The sequence below is a fragment of the Artemia franciscana genome, chromosome 13 (assembly GCF_032884065.1).
Source record: "Artemia franciscana chromosome 13, ASM3288406v1, whole genome shotgun sequence".
NCBI classification, from domain to species: Eukaryota; Metazoa; Arthropoda; class Branchiopoda; order Anostraca; family Artemiidae; genus Artemia; species Artemia franciscana.
The window spans coordinates 27,687,425-27,708,908 of NC_088875.1; the positions used below are offsets into that span (position 1 = coordinate 27,687,425).

The 21,484-nt window shown below is 35.3% G+C and overlaps 1 protein-coding gene across 2 annotated transcripts in view; it reads left to right on the plus strand.

The window, feature by feature from the left end:
* The window catches only part of LOC136034754 (uncharacterized), a 109,566-nt gene extending 89,363 nt beyond the window's left edge, over positions 1 to 20,203 (plus strand). Inside the window, exons 17-23 of one of the 2 annotated variants that reach the window (XM_065716134.1) lie at positions 5,697 to 7,145; positions 7,988 to 8,273; positions 9,554 to 9,735; positions 10,670 to 10,927; positions 12,902 to 13,096; positions 14,670 to 14,867; positions 19,988 to 20,203. In XM_065716134.1, the coding sequence (XP_065572206.1) occupies positions 5,697 to 7,145; positions 7,988 to 8,273; positions 9,554 to 9,735; positions 10,670 to 10,927; positions 12,902 to 13,096; positions 14,670 to 14,867; positions 19,988 to 20,137 (2,718 nt within the window). In that variant the 3' untranslated portion in view covers positions 20,138 to 20,203. The remainder of the gene's footprint in view (positions 1 to 5,696; positions 7,146 to 7,987; positions 8,274 to 9,553; positions 9,736 to 10,669; positions 10,928 to 12,901; positions 13,097 to 14,669; positions 14,868 to 19,987) is intronic. The other variant, XM_065716135.1, reaches the window with a different exon arrangement.
* The last annotated feature ends 1,281 nt before the right edge of the window (positions 20,204 to 21,484 follow it).

Genomic DNA, 21,484 nt, shown 5'->3' on the forward strand with positions numbered 1-21,484 from the left:
GTTTGAAAATTACCAAAAGTTTCAGCTACTCCTCCCATTTCTCTAGTGAACCAATAGGTGATCAACATAAGCGAATAGTGATAACAAAGAACATTCATTTATCAATCGCAAGCAATTTTCATTTTGGAAGTGAGACAGTCAATACTGAAAAATATTTTACACATTTTTACAAGATTTTTGTAACTTTCACACTAGAGGTTTCCTAAAATTGTCACAATTGTCACTATGATACATGTGATCAATGGAAAAATACCTACCCTATCATGATTGGAAAAACCCTAAATGTGGTTTCAGTATACCAGTATCAGAGACTTGTATCGTCGAGGTTTAAAATTATTTTTGGAGGAAGAACCTGGTCTATGCTTCAGTTGCTGGAATAATAAGAGAGTTTGGTTTTTACGACATCGCTGTGAAGATACTGGCTACTATGATTACAGACCTACTGATTTTTATTTGGCTGTTATAGAAAGTGATTCTTCATATGAAAATATCATATGTGACATTGCTTCAAATAAGCATATTGAAACACGTGAATTTTATAACATGAATCAGAAGATTATTATTGACTTTACAAGGTGATATAATAAAAACAAAGTTACTTTACATTATAGAATATGCGATCTAATGTCCCGTCTTTCAGTTAATGAACTACTATTAACAATGAGAATGGTATTGTTAGCCCTTTGAATATGTTCGAGGAAAACTGAGGGTATGCAATAGGATTTGTATTTGGACATGTACGGATCCAAATTGAATAAATTTATTATTTTATTTGTGTTCATGGTGGCAAGTATAATAGAATTTCGCCATCGGGGTAATATCCCAATAGGTTTCAAATTTATTTACCAAGATTAATGCTATACTCTCTGCCATTATTTCGGCAAAGGTACACTATAAAAGTTCTGTTCCCGTTCGGACAATACTCATATCTTGAGTACCAGACAAATCCAATGCAATGATACCATAAGTGTTTGCAAACCTTGCATCAGTTGTACCATTTTCAAATAGTTACAAATCTTGATCTTGAGATTGCATTGTCAATTCATATAGCATCCTATAGGAATTAATAAAGGATAAATTGTCGAGCGGAATTCCATTTACTTTACATACTAGAGATAAATGTCCAAACATTTCAAATTTGTTTGGGAAATCTTACCATGATCCAATTGCACTAGCACCTTTTTTTTACAAAAGCCAAAGCAAGTTTTGAAGGAATTTCGCCATTGATAAATGATGAGTCGGAGTAGGTAAGTGACCCAGTGGCAATATGTTGTCGATTCGTGATTGTGTGTGGAACGAGCAGTTTTGTATTATTTCCACTGGCTCTTCAAATTTCAATTGCTGCCAAAGCAGCAGAACTCGTAACATGTTAATTTTGTACATGAAGTATTGCCGAGGTGAGAGAGACAGTTGCATCAGGTGTCGTGGCAAGTACATTTCGCAAATAAAATTGGATGGCGCAAGTTGTAACTTTATATCAATCATGACATTGGGAGGCATCCCTTGAGGTATATTAAATTTTTCGTGAATTATTTTTCTAGCCAAGTGTAAGCCACTAGTTGTCACCTCTCTAAGGATATTGGTAGTGTCAGTGTTCCTTTTATATCCATATCCAATGGCTAAACCTCTCAATTTCCTTTAAGACTCTGGATTCATCAACATGAATTGTATGTAACTTGCATAGCTTGATAGATTGTTGCTTGTGCTCACCAACGTGCCATTTATGTAGACACTTATCTATGTATGCAAATTGCGTAGTACACAGTTTTCATAGGATAACTGCTCGGCTGCGCTTGATTTTTTATTGTTTAATTTTTTACAATCGCACGCAAATGTATAAATGTGGAAGGTAAATCTATGAAGTAGTCTTCACTTGAATAAATTCGAAAACAAATGTTTTCAGCGAGTGTTTGTATTGGATGAAATTGTTCAAAGTAGCCATTTTTACTCTCACGTCGACATTTTCTGCGTCGAAAAGATTCAATAACGAGGTGTCTCAAGGATGAGATTCTTTATGTGGTTAATATGTCATTTCTGAGAAAATATGTACTTTTTCGATCTAACAATTTTTACTCTTTCTTCCTTTTTTTCTTTGACAAGAGTGATGTTTTTTGCTTCTGACCAGAGCAGAGCCTGATCGGTGATGAGGTGTTTCTCACCCTTTGTAAACCTTATCTGCTTTGTCGTGATTTCAATCGCTTGCCGAAGGATCGCACACTAGACATGAGATTTTGTTAAACACTTTCTTTAAAATCCTTCCAAGAGTCACAATCGTGTAGTGATGAGGACGCAAAATCCATGGCAATTGGTGCAAGATGTTTTTAGCCAGGGTGAGTGCAGAGCGAAACTATTTAACAAACAAATTCCCAAAAACGTAGCCCGACATTGACGAACTGTCCCTAGAACAGTCCATTTCATGACCCAATTGTCGTGGTCTAAGAATAGCAGCATAGCTTTCAACATCAGGACAAACGAAAGTACTTGTTCTATTAGCCTTCTCGCCGAACGGCTCGAAAATGGCATGTAATCACACCCAAATCTTTTGTTATTGCAAAAGAATTCCCCTATTCAGTTCTTAATACTAACTGACAGATTTCCAAATAAGAAGTTTTTACAGGAATATATTGAAGATGCTTTATATTGTAGTGGTGAATGTTTTCCTGAGTGGTTTTTTGTTCAAGAACACGTAGGGAGAGGGCATTGTTAATACTGACTATCGATGACTCAACAAAGGACGCATAAAGAAATATACAACTGTCCGAGCAGAGGCCCGGTGGATAGTCTTCAAAAATAACTAGTTCACGCCGCTGGCGGTTCTTGTACTTCTACTATCGACTACATTTTGTTTTAAACCAAGAACATCTCTCACAGTAATCGTTGAAAATAACCTCCTAATTCTTGATGGGAGAACTAACGTAAATCTTGCCTGTTCCATTGAATATCTAAATTCAAATCTACCATTTTTACGAGCAGAAATTCTTCTATTGATTGCACGACACAAGTCATTCATACTAGCGAATACTTTGTATGGTAGCGTGTTGAAGGGATATTCACCAGAAATAAGTGATTCTATCCATTCCTCGGTAAGGAGTGGCCAATCATGTGGTCTAACTTTGTCATATGTCATATGTAGAATCGTTTCTTGGGATGTCTATATATTTTTAAGATACAATCAACAAGAGCAACTTCATACTTTCCCTCAAATTTCATCACTGGGGAGGGTTTTTCCCCAAAATTGATTGTTTTATTCAAATCTTCATAGAATCGGTCAGACACAATGAACATGATTGTCACACACAAATTATTAGGCATCGTGAATGTCTTCAGCGGCAATCCAAGTATCAAAATCAAAGGGTCTCTTACCCTTGCGAGTTCGACTCTTTAATATCTTTTCAATTCGATACATTACATTATTTTTAACTTTTTGTAACTCATAATCGTAAAAACCGCCAAAAATCTCATCATCTTTCATGTCACATCATCTTTCCTGTAACATACGTTACAGGTTTAGTGTCTAAGACTTTTGACACTTTAAAAAGTTCAGTAGACCACAAGTAATTCCTTTTTTCAAAAATATTACTTGTTCAATTGATTCGAACTGTACCACCAACATTAAATTTTCTGTTCATAAACTTTTCATTGGAAGATTGTTTAAGAAAAATGTCAAGTGTATTGTTACTGTGATGAACTTCAAGGGGACTTTGATTGGACAGCGGTCGATGAGGGTGTTGATTATAAAATAACATGATTTTATCTAAATTTTGAATAAAAGCAGCAGTATTATTCAACGCACAATATCTTGAAATTAAAAGTCGAATTTTTCTTACCAAACGTTTAGCCAATGCCACCTTTAACGGACTATGACTATGATAGAATGTTGTATTATACTTCAATAAAAACTCTTTTCGACATATGGATTAACACATTAACTACTGCGAACCGTCTGAATTTTTTGTATGAGAATTTTGTTCAAAGATATATTCAATATCTCTAGCAACTTCATCACCTCTTTTTGAGTGCAATGGAACGGCATATGCATAGCGACTAAAAGCACTTACTGCAAGTAAAACATACTTGTATGGAGTATTGTGACGCCTTAGAATTTCGTTTAGAGTTAAAAGATCTGCCTGTCACATTTTCAATGGGAAAAGGCTTTAGTTATTCGATAATGACTAGCGCGAACTCTATGATTTCTTTGAATAATGTAGCTAGGTTCACTCTGAAAATACTCTGTCGCTAGCTTCTTTTCAAGTCCAGCGATTCGGGTAAGTGTGATGGGGGAACTTAAAGTTCCGGCTTCACCAATATTCGCATAACACTTTTCAAGAAAATTGAACGTAAACGCTGTGAACGTAAACCCATTTTGAACGTAAACTTGGTGTGAAGTGTCCGATACCCTTTTGCATAGTAATAGGTGATGTGCTGATATTAAGACGCCATCGTTTGATACCTTTCAAATCTTCATCACCAATTGGCGCGCTAGTATTTTCTAAAAATAATCTTAAAAACATATTTTGATATTTGGCCGTTTTCCCTTAATCGATTTAAAATATGTTTATTCCCAATAAGACTTTTTGGGAAGTTTGATGACTTTAAAAATTTATACAACTGACTGTCAAATGATCTGAATTTTGTACGATTTGTAACCAAATCTGATGGTAAATCAACTAGATTGTCCGTCTTGCCTAGGATTATAACGTCATCCTATTTGTCATCAATTTTTACATGTTCATTTTCAGCGAGATAGGTCAAGAGTCTTTTATACTGTTAGCGATACGATTGAGGCAATCAGTCTACAACACTTGATAAAGCTTTAGGTAAATCTTCTTCTTGTTTTGGTGGTTTCAAAGTTTCAGAATTTTGAGGTTGAGTGTGATCAATGACGTTTAATTTGAGCGGTCTTTCACGGTAGGGTCTATGCCTAACGACACGTCGAAGGGCATTTGAAGCAAAAGTAATTTTCCATCGTAGGCAAGTGTCTCATTGTTAATAAATGTATTAAGATTATCTTCAAAGTGCTCTTTATCTTCAAAGTGCAGATTACTAGGGTGGAGCTACTGATGCAGCCATGATATATTCTCCTAATCAGAAAGTTGGCCTCTCTAATTTAGATAATTTTGAGGTTCTTGGGTAGCAACTATTGAGCTAGTTTCCCTATTTAAATCCTCAATCAGCTTTAAATGCCAATTCTCTCACATTACAGTTTTTTCTAAACCTGTTTTAAACTGCAGATTGCTTGGGTGCAGCTATTGATGCAGCCATGATATATTCTGCTGATCAGAAAGTCGTCTTCCCTAATTTATACCATTTTGAGTTTCATTGGTAACGCAATTATTTAGCTACTTTCCCAATTTAAACCTTAAATGATACAGACCCGGCCTTAAGGACCTGAACTTAGTTTGGCTGCCATGAACGTTGAAAAATAAGCAGAGCTTTTGAATATATACAACTTCTAGCAAATTTCTTTTTTTTTTGTTTAATGAATAGTTGATGTAGTTTTTGGTTTTTCAAGTTTATTTTCGTTTACCTCCCAGGCTAATTTAAGTAAATGAATCGTGTCGTCAATGGTATTCGCGTCAAGTTAAAATGTTTGCGGTGTAGTATTCGTGAGCACCATGCATAAGATAGGATAGCAGTGAAATAAGATACATTTGTCATTTTGTTTTTCATATTTGAACGATAACATCTTTTTTCAGAATCTGCGTGAAAGAGATATTTCTGTCCTTGGATTCGGCCTCAGGATAATAGAGCGCTCTGAAACTCCGCTATCACTGGAAAGTATGTGGGATTTTATCGGACCAAAATTCAACTTAGCTGCTTGGTCAACCATGATGTGGATACCTTCAAGTATTAAACGAAAATTGATCAAGATTTCATACATTAGCAGTCAGGATCCCAGCCAGATAATGATTTTTGTAAATAATACGATGTCTCGGGCTACAACTGAAGCTCGAGGAAACTACCATCAAAGACCAACACTTAGAGACACAGTGCCAAGGGGTTACCCTCATTCAGTGCCCCCTATAGTTCCAGGCGGTCCCCCAGTGCGTCCTATCCCACATCCTTCTAATAAACCAAGCTCTGTAGTATCGACTCCTAAATCTGTTTTGCATAACACCACTGGTCGACCGGGATCCATTGGTCCTGTCAGCCCCAACCGTTCCATCCCAGGTCAAACAAATGCAACAGTGAATCCCAAGCTCCCCATATACCCTGCTCCAACTGTGCATCCAACATACAATATAAGCGCAAATAGACCAGCTTTTTCTACGAATACCTATAACCGTGGATTTTTTGCTGATTACGCTTCAAGAAACCTGACCTCTGGTGTAAATGTAGACCTGTATATCCTTAATCGCAATAAGGCAACTTTTAGGTTTTTTCTCGGAGGCTCTAACGGAGAAACTGGTCGGAATCAAGCCTTCCACATGTATTTCAGTAACCAGGACTCGACGACAAGTGCGACGCCTTTTGAAATCTGCTTTGATGCTGAAACCAGACTTCCAGTCGAGACGCTTGACCGAATGCAACCACTTTCTCCGAATTATGACACCTCCGACGCTATCAGTTTTAACGCTTCAGTTGGATTTGGACGCACTTGTGATTCGTATAGTTTCAAAATAAACGGAACAGCTGTGCAAAGTCCTTCTTTGAAGCGAATGATTCGCGAGGCGTTGACAAACCGCCGCTGTGGTGGGATTGAAAGAAGTTGGCAACGATGGAACGAAAGACAATACAATCAGGGTGATGGAATTTATGACTATCAAGGGCGTTTCCCCGAAAACCCTGCTTTCAACACGGCTCTACCTAACAGAAATTATCGAACTGGCCGTGCTTTGAAGCAAAGTAATTTCAACTCTGACCTTGAACAAGATCATATAAGGAGTCCCCCAAGACAGTTTTACCGTCCACCTCAATCTGATTCCGATTTTATACCCACTTCTTCTCAAGACTCTTTTGATAGACATGAGGACTTTATACGACCTGAAGAGTATGAAGGTTATCATCATAGAAGACCATTTAGGAATCCAGAGTATCGTGGAAGCTCATCTGAATCATATGGTGGTTTGCCAAATGCTTGTAAAATTGCTAAGGAATGGTCTAGTCTTCTGGATGTCTACAATATTACTGCTGACTTGAGCACAGTAGGTGTTTTACATTTTTCCTGTTTGGCTATGTATGTATGTATGTGTATGTGTGTGTGCCTGTGTCCATGTGTATGTACATTTGAGTGTGTATTCCTGTGTATCTTTGTGCACTTATGTTAATATGTGTTTGCCGCATGAGTGAAAGCGGGGCATGTGTGTTAATGGTCGTACGTAGTGGATCTGTTAGTATGAACGTGTGTACGTATGCGCACGCGTGAGTGCTTATTTTTGTTTGTGTGTCTCTGTGTGTGAGAGAGTGTTTTGTTTGTTTGTGTGTGTTTATTTTGTTCCTATGTGTCTGTATGGATGTGTGTGAGCGCTTGCATGTGTGTTTTTGTGCATGTATGTTATGTGTTTCTATGCGTGTCTGTGTGCATGTTTGTGTTTGTCATAGTGATTTTATGGGGGTGGCGTGTTTATTTTTGTGTCAGCTTATGACCCTTTACTTTTGTTTTTGATTTAGTTTTGCTTCTCTTTGCTTCTCTTTATCTATATTTCTTGACGGATTGAAAAATATTTAGGTGCATGAGGCATTGAAAAAAGTATTTTAAAGAAGTACTCCAGGGGATAAAAAATTGGACATTCTAAAATAGTTGGATGCTAGGAGAAATTAATACAGGGTTTTCATATAATAAAATACTCAAAACACTTTAAAAATAGTTTTATCATTCATACCCAGGTCTGTTTTTTTAACAGAACGGATTTGGGTCGTGGGCTTGAGTTTTTTTATGATACACAGAGGGAAATTTTGTTTCAAGAACAATTAGCATGGTTTTGCAATGAACTTATTAGCAGTTCTTAACCCCTGTACAAGTTTGACGTGAGATTTTTATTTTCAGTTGCCACACTTTGCAGTCAATGCAAGCAATCTCTTTGGTCAGTATTTCAATCGGTTCTGGGTTCCGTATTATTCATATACAGGCGGCGTTCCAGGTTCAGTTCATATGGTCATCAAGACTCACCCTTTAACTACCAGTGAGTTTAGTGCAGCTGATATTTCGATTTACACACCAAGATCAAATGCTTCATTTGTGAGAGGGAAGCTGCCAGAATGGATGAATTTGTTTCTTCCAATAACTAGGACGCCAAGTTTGACGAAAGCCTTTTTTGGAGACTCTTTTAGTCGTGAGTATTTATGAAGCACTGAGGTACACCAAGTAGCACAAGTAAAAAAGAGAATGCTTTGGTTCATAACAAGTTTGGTGTCTGAAGCTCTTAAGATTTTATGCATAATTGTAAAAAGACAATCAGTTGTCAGTGCCAGTCACCTAAATGCCAGGGACCTCTTATTGTACAAAAATGTTTGGCTAGATAGGTGAATCATTCCAGAAATTGCGTACAAAGCTATGTTAAAATTTGTTTCAAACGTCTTAAGTAAAGACAAATAAGGAAGAAAAATGTTTTTACATAGCGCACACTGGGATGTTAATTTAGTGTAAAAGATTCAGGAATAAAACCTTGGTATTGGACTAAAGCTCCAGTAATAATGAAAAAATGTAATCTGAAGACAAAAAAGCATAAAAAAGCAGAGCCTGCATTTAAAAGAAAAAACGGTTCTCCTCCATCCCGACTTATTCAAAACCTCTCCCAATACACCCTCCTAGGAAGTTCCGATTTCCCTTAAATCTATCCTTGCGACCTGTTCCCACCCTATTCAAGGACGACTTGCTTTTCTTTTGTCCCTGGATAATTGTCTGATAAGGAAGATATTTGGTAACCTACCATCTGTGTCCTAACCGTCTCAACCTTTCTGCCATTACCTCCCTAGAAAGCGGAATTGAGCCACATTTTTATTGTAGCTCACTGTTTCGTGCAGCCTATCCGTGGGTATCCAAAATAATAATTGCATATTTAAATTGACTTGATACTGCTTTTGCATTGCTATTCTGTCTCTTCCCTGCTGCCTAAATCTTTAGATCATTACTATTAACCGCAAACGTATTCTGTCCGTTTCTTTTTGAAGGAAAACGGAAATAAACTTAAAAAAAAACAATCCAAGCATGAAGAAGTGTGTGTTTTAAGAATTGTTTCGGGGCAAACATTAACCTACGAAAGGTCTCTAGATTTGAGCCTTATAGTCAGTGTAAGAAAAGTAGATAAATAAAAAACATTATAAGCAAGTTAATAAAGAAACAGATTATCTTTTGTTAGCGACACTCAAAGCAATTCCTGATCCCAGTGAATACATTGCCATAACGAGCTTTATAAAACACGGGTAATATACATGGTCCTACCTTATTTTCACTAGATATTTAACATCTATGTAAATTTCTTAGCTCTGCAAATAATGAGGTGTAAACCGTACTAAATATTTCGATTCATGCGGAAAAAAGTGTGTTGCCACATTAATTTCTAAAAATCGACTAAACATGGTCTTGCCTAACGGTACCAACTCATAATTTCAGCAGTTTGCACGCTTGAAGATGGCACAGTAACAACTTTTGATGGGGTGACTTATGAAGGCGAATTGACAGATTGCAACCATATCCTTGTATCTAACTCACAAAGAAGGTTTGCTACTCTTGAAGAAAGAGAGGAAAATATGGACCACTTTGCTGTCTTGGCAAAGAGGAGAGGTGCTAAGAAGGTAAAAATTAATCCTACAATGTCTTGATGTTTTGAAGATCACTGATCCTTTTGAGATTATTATTATTATTTAGTACCTTCTATTCGTCCCAATTGACGAGTTTCCCCCCCCCTGAAAAAAGAAATTACGTAAGTAACTCACATCAGCCTCTTTTAATTAAAATTGATTCGGAGTCATGGCGCTAGATGGTCATTGGATTATAATTATTCATCTCTCATCAAATACAGTTTTTACCAAGTATAGCGGTATGCAATAACGATATTCTTGAAAGAGGGAAGGCAAGAACATTTTTTGCGAATCTATATTTTTGTAGAAACACGAATTAGCAGCTGGAAAAAATATTATTGATAAGGAACGCTTAGAAAATGACCTATATACTACTGCCCATTTTAGGGCTCTAGAACGCGCTCTAAACTTGTAGCTCTATTCCTTTTCTACCTCTAAACCTTGACAGACTGTATGAAAATAGGTTTTAATTTTAACAGTTTTAAGTTTGAAAAAAAGAAAGTCTGCTTAGTTTTCTGCTTCTCTTTTACTGTTGACCCTCAGTGCTTAAGTATGATTTTTTTTTTCTTCTCTTTTGTTTGATAATGATCTATTTTCATAGAATCTTTCCAGCCTTTCAAAATTGATTTGGCATTTGAAAATATCTTGTGGATCCTAATTTTGGTTTTAAATCCATTTCTGACGACTTCTTGCTAATTGCGTGCTGGTTCCCCAGTATGTTCCGCTCGTTTTGAATTTAAATAGTGCAGAAGTTTGTTTTCCTATGGGTTTTATCTGTTTTCTTTTTTTCTCTTGTTTACTTTATTCATTCTTTTTCTTTTTGATCCTCCAAGCACATTTTCTGTGTGTTATTATCATATGTAAAAGCTAACTGCTTTTCTTTTATTGCATTGCCCAAGTCAAAATTTAATAGCTTAAAATGTATTAGGTTTTCACCCTACTATTTGGAACAAATGAAATTTTCGTTGGGCCAATCTCAGAAAATGGCCCTGCAGTTTTTCGCATCAATGGTGTTAATCTCAACTTTGGAACTAATACATCAGTACAAATACCTTTGGCAACACACGGACGGGCTGTTCTACGAGAGATGGGTCTTGCCGAACTCCTGAATGATGGGTCACTGAGGATTACAGTGCCTGGAAGAAGTTTTGAAATGGTTACCAATGGAAACGTTGCACAAATTAAAGTAAGTAACACAAATTAACGTTGCACAAAATAAACGTTAACGTTAACATTAACGTTGTACAAATTAAAGTAAGTACTTATTTCCAGATCCTTATTTCCAGTACTTATCGTCCAGATTTGTAAAATGATTAAATAAGTCAAACTTTATGCAGGCACTTCTCATTTTCGATTTTATATCTTACTCAGTTGTGAAACCAAAAATTTGTGGAATATATTGATTTATTCCTATACATAAATGCACTTCTTTGCATAAGATTGAGAATGATGTGTATCATTAATCTTGTAATCACTAAACGACTGTAATCACTAATAACAGTTCGAAGGCATTTATTTCGGAAGAGTAAGGCAATAGTTAGAAAAACGCAAGAATTTTTTGGAGAGGGGAGATACACGTACATAAAACCCCTATGTATGTACCTGGATATCTTAGTGATAGTTTTCATTCCGTCTACACTGTATGTTATGTATAATAAACACGCTTATATAACGCAAATAAAATTTCATAATCTTGTAAAAATTATGCTAGGGATTGATTCTGTACCAAATGAAAAAAAAGTTATTTATAGTATTATTTTTTACTGTAATTTTTATTGGCATGGAACAATCTAATTCATTATTTCTCCAATGGTTGTGGTCCCATTGATGGGGGCTTGCGGTTAGTCAGAAAAAATTAGAATTGTATGTATAAAATGATCTTTTATTTATTATTAATGAATACATTTAAGTCAAGAGTACATATTAACACGTATAATGGGTAGGTACAAAAATTAAACTGACGTTAGGAATGAGCTTGTGGCATTTTAATGACATAACTTAACTCTACCCATAAAAGAGATAATTAGAGAAGTTGTTATTTCTTATAAAGATTTTGTGAGGCTACTAAATTTACTTATGGTGTCGGGAATAGTGCCAAAAAATGTGAAGAAACGTCCTGATGTTCTCATGTTAGATTAGGAAACCCAATGTTCATCATGCCCTTATGCAAGGAGCTTGGAGCGGCAGCGGTTTTAGGCCTCATAATCTGGGGGGTAGGGTATACCATCGGAGTATAAAAAAAAACAAAATCAAAGGAATTTAATGTCAGATGTTAGAAGAATTATGATGGGGGGGGGCAGCTGCCTTCCTTCCCAGGCCCAGGACAGCCACTGCCTTGGAGGAAAGAATGCAAAGACTTCAAGAAAGTAGACGGAGAGTTTATTAAAGTTTCCGGAGGCTTTATTAGACAATTATTAAAAATTCTAATTTGTTTGAACAAGAAGAAATTTTCGTTATTCATTATTTATATTGCTCGACTTTAACAGCTCATATAGATCAAGTGTTAGTGGCTTGGCTTTCTAAAATATTTTTTTTATGTTTTTTGGGGAAAAAATCAAAAAATACACTTTTCCTAGATTCAAAACAATATATTTTACTCCCTCAACATTTTCTTGAATCGGCACCAGTAATCAAGTAATTTGTTAATTGTTGGATATAAGATTAAAGGTATTGGTTCTGAATACGTTTGAATAATATTTTGTTTCCAGTAGATTTCTCAGCGTATCCAACCTTAAGCTATCATAAGACATACAGCAAAAAGAGTATTCTTTCTTTAATGTAGACCTTCTTATCCCTTGAACTTTTCCTGTCTCAGAAATAGCTTAACTGAGAGAATTTGTTATACTTTTTAACTAAAACCTACTAGTATTTCTCATTGAACCGTAGTTAAGACGAAATTTTTGCCGTTCTTAGATCATATAGGCTTATTTTGGAAAAGCTGTCCTTTAAGGGGGAATGATCATGTATGCTTAGCTAGATATCAACGTCTAGGCTTAATCTATCAATCATAATTTGCCTCCTCTGTTTTAAGCGGTCATGATTGGTCCAGAGTGATGATAGCTAGAAGTGATCGTCTAGCTTAGCACTTGTGAGAACGGCGCTTTAACCATACTTTTTCCGACTTTAATAGTTTAAATACATTCGGCACTTTTCTTATCAGGTTTCTCCTATGCTACGGGGCCAATTAGCTGGTATGTGTGGAAATTGGGATAACCAGCCTGGGACTTCCGAGCTTCGAGGGCCGGATGGATGTGCTCTTTCGTCTGGACAATTATTTGCTTCTTCATATGCTATACAGGATGGAAGGTGCACTGGTATTTCTGACGCCACAAAAAGTGAATTGAGAAGGGAACAGGTTAGTACTATTTATAAGATACATAAAGGTAGACTAGTGTCATATGAATGTTATTCCTGGTGCAACGAACCTTGCTATATTTGAAAAATTTATTGTAGTAGATAGGAACAACCATTCCGGTTCTGTGTTGAACGCCATTGAAAATGAGCCGATTTCTTTCTGTGTTGACGTCTATTTTGGTCCAAGAAGCCGTTAAATCTTTGCCGTCCAAAATAAAGACTGTAACTTGTTCCTGCAAAAAAGAAAGACAGAAAAAAGGTAGTGTCAAGTAATTTCAATGTGATTAGGCTTGGTCTCATGAAAATGGCAATAGAACAATGATCTTTTAACTCTATCATATCTAAATGCCCGCCGCTATTGATGAAGCAGACATCACTAATCGATACAACGTGGTCAATCGTCATATATAGTAGACCTGTATATTTTCTTCTCTTTTTAGGAAGTGTATTTCAATTTTGGACGGTGAATCTGTAATATTCTGCTGTTCTTTCAAATTTTAATCATTAATAATTACAAACTCGGTATTTTTTATCTTAAATCTGTTTTGGATCAGTAAGGTAAAGAAATTAAATTCTTCGGAGATTAATTCTGAAGAGATTGTAATGATTAAGTAGGATTAAACCTGAGGAAAGCTTTAGTGTAGTGGTAGGGTTGGAAGGAGTGATAGGTACATGGAGTCGTATAAGCCATTCACATAGATTGTAGAACATATTCAGGTCTATGCGTATAAAGGAAACAAGGGAAAAAAGGAAATCGAAAGCCGCGTCTTGCTATCTTTTTCAGCTTGTAAAAACCCATATAAATGCATTACTACTTAAAATTAATATTTCAAATGATTATTATTGCTTGATCATAACTGGTTTATGTAATCTTATTGAAAATAATATCAATGCAGACTCTCAGCATATTTAGACTCTGAGTAGTGCGTGAAATATTGATCACAAAATTTTTCATGATACGAACTTCGGTCGATAAAGGGGAATTTCAATCAAAGCGATCCAAAGCGAATTGTGTAGACTTATTTGCTATTTTTGAATTTCTAATTGCACATACCTCTTTCAAATCAGCGTAATCTTTAGAAATTTAAATTTTTGGTATTAAAAATCCCATCAATCCTGTGATTAAGAATCCAAAGTTTGTTTTTTGATTACATAAGTATGAACGGGAATGATGCTTCAAAGGTGAAGATCTGTAAATTTATCCCCTCCCCTTTTTTGGCTGAGACGTGGTTGAGAAATACAAATTTGGGATTTTTCTTCTAAAGTTTCGTCTTGATTGGCATCCTTAACCCTGCCAGCAGCAGGGCCGGCTTTGACCGGATAGCCAATCATAGCCTTCGAAATTTTTTAATGCTGTCCAATTAAATTATCAGTCCAATTATAGCTGGCGGTCCAAAAGTGATCCACCTACAAAAAATGCTGCTGACATGGTGAATGATGTCAGTCAAGACGAGATAACAGTGTCCTGCAAATCAGTTTTTCTTGGTGTTGGAGCCACTCTATGAATTTTTAAGTCAATAAAATTATCTTTTCCTGTGACTGACAATACAATCTCTTTATTAAAACCTTTTCAGGCTAATTGTCAAAGAAGTGACTACCTACCAAGTCAAGTTTCACATTTTAGTCAACGTATGACAGCTGGACAAGAACCTGGGTCATGCAACATTCTTAAAACATTGGTTGTGTACAAAGATGATAAGAAGTGTTTTTCAACTCAGCCCGTCGTAGACTGTAAAGCCGGATGTGACCCTCAGTCCCAAGCATACAAAAATGTAAGTTTCTTACATGGCAGAACCAAATAGTTTGATTCTGGTAAATTATGGAATTGGAATTTTTCGTCTCTGCTTTATACTGCTATATAACTGCTTTATAGACTTTGATATTTATAATTTTTTCTCTCTTTTGTTTTTAGAAATTAGATCAAGTCCTGGTACCTTACCCTTAGAATTTGGTTTGTAAGATTTTTGACAGTAAGATATTCCTTTGCTATTTCCCGCCTTTTTTACAACCTAAAACTTAATTATCAAGTCTTAAAAGTCCATGTGACAAGTCAAATTGAATTTAAAATGTATAAATGGATCAAAACAAAACTTTTAACATTGCGTTTTGAAATCACCTACCCTTCGATGAAAATTATCATCCATCATTCATCCATGGAATTCAGAAACTATTTCACCTGTATCAGAAAAATTATTTTCATAACACACAAATCGTGCAGTTACCTCCCTTTGAAATAATTAAACTTTAATAATTTAATAATTATAACTGTTCATAACAATATTTACTGATTGACTGATAACACTGGTTTACAATTAGTCTTTCTTCACACAAGAAATATGTAAGAAGCGCTTTAAAATTTTATTTTTTTTATCTCCAAATTAAATGTAAGTAAAAGCTCCTGCTACCTAGAAAATTGATTCTTTTCTTCTTAAGACTAAAAATGAAAGTGTGGAGTTATCATAACACATTTTATTATTTTTTTTAAAGAAGAACCTTTATGACACTGTAAAGAGCATGTCATCGTCATTTTCGTAATTGCTAACAAGGTGTTATGTCATTAGTGTCTTTCGCTGTCCTTTTTATTTAAGAAATTTCAGTTTTTCAGGGTAAAAGGAAAAAATAATTATTTTTACATCTTGCATTTGAAGACACAAGCTTTTTCCAGACCTATTATATTTATAACTCTTTTGTTATTGTTGGAATGAATGTTTGCTTTTAATGTAGTATTTATTTTACATGTTTAATAAATATTCAAGGGCTTTTCAAGACATTTAGTTATTTGAAATTAACACTTCCAATCCAGTGAATCGATTTTTGACGTCGCAAGACAAAATCTTTCTCTCCTAAGAAAAACAGTTGTCTGGTAACCGTTTTAGGGTTAATGATATGGTAACTGTTACCACATCAATAACCTTTGCCTATTGGTTGTTCTAGGACTGGTCAGGGAGGTCAGCTGCCCGCCGGTTTTATGACATTAAATTCTGTTTATTTTGTATTTTTAAACTCATAAGGTGCTTAATTGACAAAAAATTGTTACAATTATGATTTTTGCATACCTTGCTTTCCCCCTCCCGTTGATGAGGCTTAAAACCGTTAGTATCCTAGCCTGTAACAAATAAGCCTATACAAATGGATCGTTGATTAAAATTAATATAGTAATTCAGTACTGTTACTTGATTATTAGGGAACTATGTATTTGTTTCAAAAATGAGTAGGTATCCGAATTTCAGTTAATTTGGACCCACAAGAAAAGGGTAAAATATTAATTAAAAGATTTTATACCGCTTTATCTTCGATCTAAAAAGGCGAAGTTAAATAAAAACATTTGATGCTGACGTAGAATGATAGGTCATTTTCAATTTTTTATATATTCTTCTCTCTTACTTCAAGATTTCATTAATGGCTGCTCAAAACTCAGCGCAAAATCTAGAAAATTTAAATTTTTTGGTATTAAAATGTCACCAATCTCGTGGCTAATAATAAAAAACTTGATTTTTAAAGTTGCAAATAAATTTTTACTTGCATCAGTATTATGGTTGCGACCTAGTAAAGAACGAATTTAGCCTTTTTTAACCGGAAATTCCAAAGGAGTTGAAGAAAACTGTCAAATAAGGAAGAATCCTTGTTCGAATCTTAGTGGTTAAAGTTTATGGCAGAAACGAGGGAATATTTTTTTCACAACGTGAACGTTTGTCATTCATCCCCTATCCCTTTTTGGTTGAAAGACAAGATCGCATATATACTATACTAATTTCGCCTTAGATCTAAAATACCGTAATCGTGCGAGATTAGGCTCGAAGCATTTTATCATATATAATCTTAATTAAATAAAAAAAAAAAATTTCAACTGAGAGTAAGGAGCAACATTAAACCTTAAAACAACGAGAAATGTAGGGAGCTGCCCCCTTCTCAACTCCTCACTCATTACGCTAAATTTTTCAGTGCTTTAAAAAAGCTTATTATTCCAGTTAAACGGCACTTGTGTTTCAACGGCAGTTGTTCTTAAAGAACCTTGCCAGAATATCAAACTTTAGCTTAAAGAACAAAAATTTGTGGAGGGGGCAGCCCTCCAAATATACGAATTAATTTCTTTGTGTTTTAAGTTTTAATGTTGCTGCTTATTTTCAGTTAAAGAAAAACTGTTTGTAATTAAATACCAGATCGTTCTTCAAATCATGCCCAGGCTTAGCCAAGATATGAATTGTGGCACCGGTCCCATGAGCCCCCGATTTATTGCTGTTAAATTGTGTATGTCAGTGAGTGCAAATTGATTGGTAGCGCCCCGATTTTCAGTTTTCTGCTTAAGTATTAAAAAGTTGGATTATAATTCAGTTTTGGACGAAATTTGAATATTCCATCAACATTTTCGAGAAAAAATTCGGCATTGAATAGTACTTTTTGAAACATCTACTCTCCCTCTCCTTCCGCCGAAAAAATGACCCACCACTCCTCCTTCATGATAGCTGATGTGCAATTACACATCCCTGTATATAATTTTATGAAAGATGATAAAAATTAGTTTAGTTAAATGAAGCTTTAAAATGAATCTGAAAAACGTTTTTTTGTAATAAAAAGGTAGGTATCTCCCCGCAGCACCATAATCCGGGCTTTTTCTGCATGAAGGGAGATAAGAGTTTAACTCCTATACCCCCCCTACCCCTTTTTATATTTCTCTGAAGGCTCATGGAGAGTTAGATCATTGGGCATTTAAATGCGCTCTTTTAGGCATCTGCCCTGGCCCTTTTCTACACAATGACTCCATTATAGCTGATGTGAAATAGCAAATTTTAATTTCGCTATTAACCATAATTTTGGCAAAAATAAAGCGAGTCAACATAGTTAAATCAAGGATTAAGATAAATATTCATATTAACCATTTATCTTTAGAGGACTACGTGACTTTTCAGGAGCAAATGTGCCACCATGCGTCTCCACTTTCTCTGTAGCTGGAAAGCTCAATATGTATTTTTTTATGCCTTTAAGTTTATTGGCTATCTCCGAATTTTCAATCGGTAAAAACTTCATCCTTTTTGGGGCAAGATCGTAGTTAGGTACCAGATTTTGTAGATAGGAGCTTGAAACCCCCCACAGCAGGGTTCTCTGGTGTGTTGAATCTAATAATGCAATTCTCACTAAGAGGACCTTTGGTTTGATACGATTGCCCATGCGGAGAAATAAAAAAAAGCACGGATCCGTGATCTTTTTTCTTGGAAAAAATACAAAATTCCACGTTTTTGTGGATAGGAGCTTGAAACCTCTCAAGCTATGTTCTCTAATATGCTGAATAAAATAAAAACTAATAAACTGAATTAGTTTTATATATCTAGATCAGGCATAAAAAGCAAATTCTTTTGATGTATCAGTTGCTATCAAAATTCTGTTGTTAGAGTTTTGGTTACTATTGGCCCTAATTGCTATTACTTACAGTTTGTTACCACGAACTGTTTGATAATGCGCCGATTTTGGCGCATAGCATTGCATGGCGCATGCGCCTAATAGTTTGGTGTTTCTTAGTATTTTTTTTTTCAGTGTAAGAATAAGGCAATACTAGTATAATTGACCAAATTTGTGTTGTAATAAGGGTCTGATTTCAGTTAAAGAAATACAATTAGAAAGATTGAAAAGATGCGAAGAATCACCAAATGGTAAATGGCGTTGATGATTTTTTTTGTAAAGACGCTCGAGTCTCCACTCTTCTTTGCTACTCATAAACTTCGGCCTGGCCTTCGACCAAATGTTCTCGTTGAAGACAGTGTGTTATTAATGTTGTTATTATATCTAGTGACTAAACAATAACGAACTCGAACTTGAATTTGTTGATTGAAAAACTGAGCCTAATATTGTAAAATAAAAAAACCACAATGAAGAGAGAGGTCCTATGCTTCCATGAACACCCCCACCCACCCCACCCCCCAACCTTTGTTGGGGGGTTTGTCTGTTGGGGGTTTGTCTTTGAACATACAAAACTAACAGTAAAACAAGTAGTTAATAGTACTGTTCCAAAATCATTAATGATTTTTATGGTACAGTGGGCCGTTTTTGCGTATTAACAGCCAATATGCATGTTCACAGATTATATCGATGATTTTCTGTAATTTGCCTATGAAGTACCAGGAACTAACCATAATCGAAGAAAGGAATAAAACTCCAATAATTGTTTAGCGACATAGGTAATTTAAATAAACGGCATAAATGTATAGGTAAAATCTATAGATAAATCAAATCCAGAAGGAATACTATAAATTATTTTGAATTTCCTGTAATTAAAAGTAGCCTAAGTCTAGCTCCTCCAAAAATTTGAACTAGCTCCTTTTTCAAATTTTTACTTTTACTTTTACATATGCCAAACAGTGGTAACTGGTAAGTCCACTGTGTTATTTTAAGTCCATTGGTGTTGGGAAGATGCTTGTCAGCTAGAATTTGCCTGTCCAGTATTGTTTAAAAAAATGAAATGAAATAAAAAAAATTAAAACAGCAAAACTAAGAATAATTATTTTGCTTGGAAATAAAAACTGGTATTTTCGTACGCACTTAACTATTAATAGGTGACGAAAATGTCAGGTTTGTTCAATCGCCTGTTCCTTGTTTTTTCATCCATGCTGATGTCTCTCTGAATTACAATAGGAACAAATCAATTTTTGAAGAATTAACCTTCTGTATGTATATTCCTACTCCCTTGCTTTTAGGCAGCCTACTCAAAGTAACTCATAAAACCAACCCTACAAAATGGGGATTAAGCGTAAAAGTTCAGCTTTGGTGTATCTAATCGAAAATCCTTATCAATTATATACCGAAGTATAGAAAATAATCAGAATAGTAGAATATTTTCTATAGCATAACGACGTTACCTTATCATAGTTTAGTGCTGGAACTAAATTTGTATCTTTCTTAGATCGGTTTTCATTGCGCCAGTGGACGTCTTGGGACTCGTCTTGAAGAAGAGGCTTTAAATCGCCCACTAACTGAAATGAGTGGAAGACCCGAAACTTTTCGGACAACATTAAATGTACCTACATCTTGTGTACCTTCATCAAGGTACTAATATGGACCCAAACTAAAATTAGTGTCTATTTTGTGTTATTTTTATTAATAAAGGGACTGGCCAGTTCTCATGGACGTAAAACGTTTTTTGCTTCTTTCTCTCTGTCTTTCTGGGTTTTTTCCGCTCATAATTGTACAGAAATTAATATTTTTAAGGAGAAAAATTGAAGAAAAACATAAAATCAAGCTTTCGAAAGTTTGCACATTAGACTGGATGGCTGTCCGTGAAATTCTATCCTGAATGAACCAAAGTAATTTATGCTTCTGTAAAGGATAGAGTAGTATTAACAAAGGATAAAGTTTTTATTATTATATAGGCCTATTTTCTTGTAACTTTTTACGTCTCGGGGTGGGGTTGAGCCTGAAAGATCACCTCTGGCTATAGCACTGAGGAAAATAATAATAATACTTTTCTTTGGTAAGATTTTTTGGGCAATGAATGCAGGACCAGAAACACTAGTCCCATTAGTAGTATAGTAAAGTTGTTGTAAAGAGAAAAAACAAAATGAGCTTGTTTAACTAGTCAGTTATTAGTGTCAAGGTTTAACTAAAGGTAATTAGATAGCGCTGATTGGGCTTTCTTCACTTGTGAGTCTTAAGATTCTTAAGAAAGCAATTGTAATTGGGATTTTGCAAATTTTCAGATCCTGTCAGAAGAACACCGAGGAACATGAAAACATCATCAAGGCAAGGGTGTGTGAATATTTCCTACTATGTAGTTTTCAAACGGATTAGAAATTATATGGTGATAAAACTTCTCCTTTCAAACAGTTCGTGGTAACGAACTGTAGTAAGGAGCGACCCGGCTCAATAGTAACCAAAACTCTAAAAAATAGAATTTTGATGCCAATACATACATCAAAAGAATCGCATTTTAATGCTGATTTTAAATATATAAGTTTCATCAAGTTTAGTCTTACCCATCAAAAGTTACGAGCCTGAGAAAATTTGCGTTATTTTAGAAAATAGGGGGAAACGCCCCCTAGAAGTCATAGAATGTTTACGAAAATCACACCATCAGATTCACCGTATCAGAGAACCCTACTGTAGAAGTTTCAAGCTCCTATCTACAAAAATGTGGAATTTTGTATTTTTTGCCAGAAGGCAGATCACGGATGCGTGTTTATTTGTTTTTTTGTTTTTTTGTTTTCCCAGGGGTGATCGTATCGACCCAGTTGTCCTAGAATGTTGTAAGAGGGCTCATTTTAACGGAAATGAAAAGTTCTAGTGCCCTTTTTAAGTGACCAAAAAAATTGGAGGGCACCTAGGCCCCCTCCCAAGCTAATTATTATACCAAAGTCAACAAATCAAAATTCTGAGATAGCCATTTTATTCAGCGTAGTCGAAA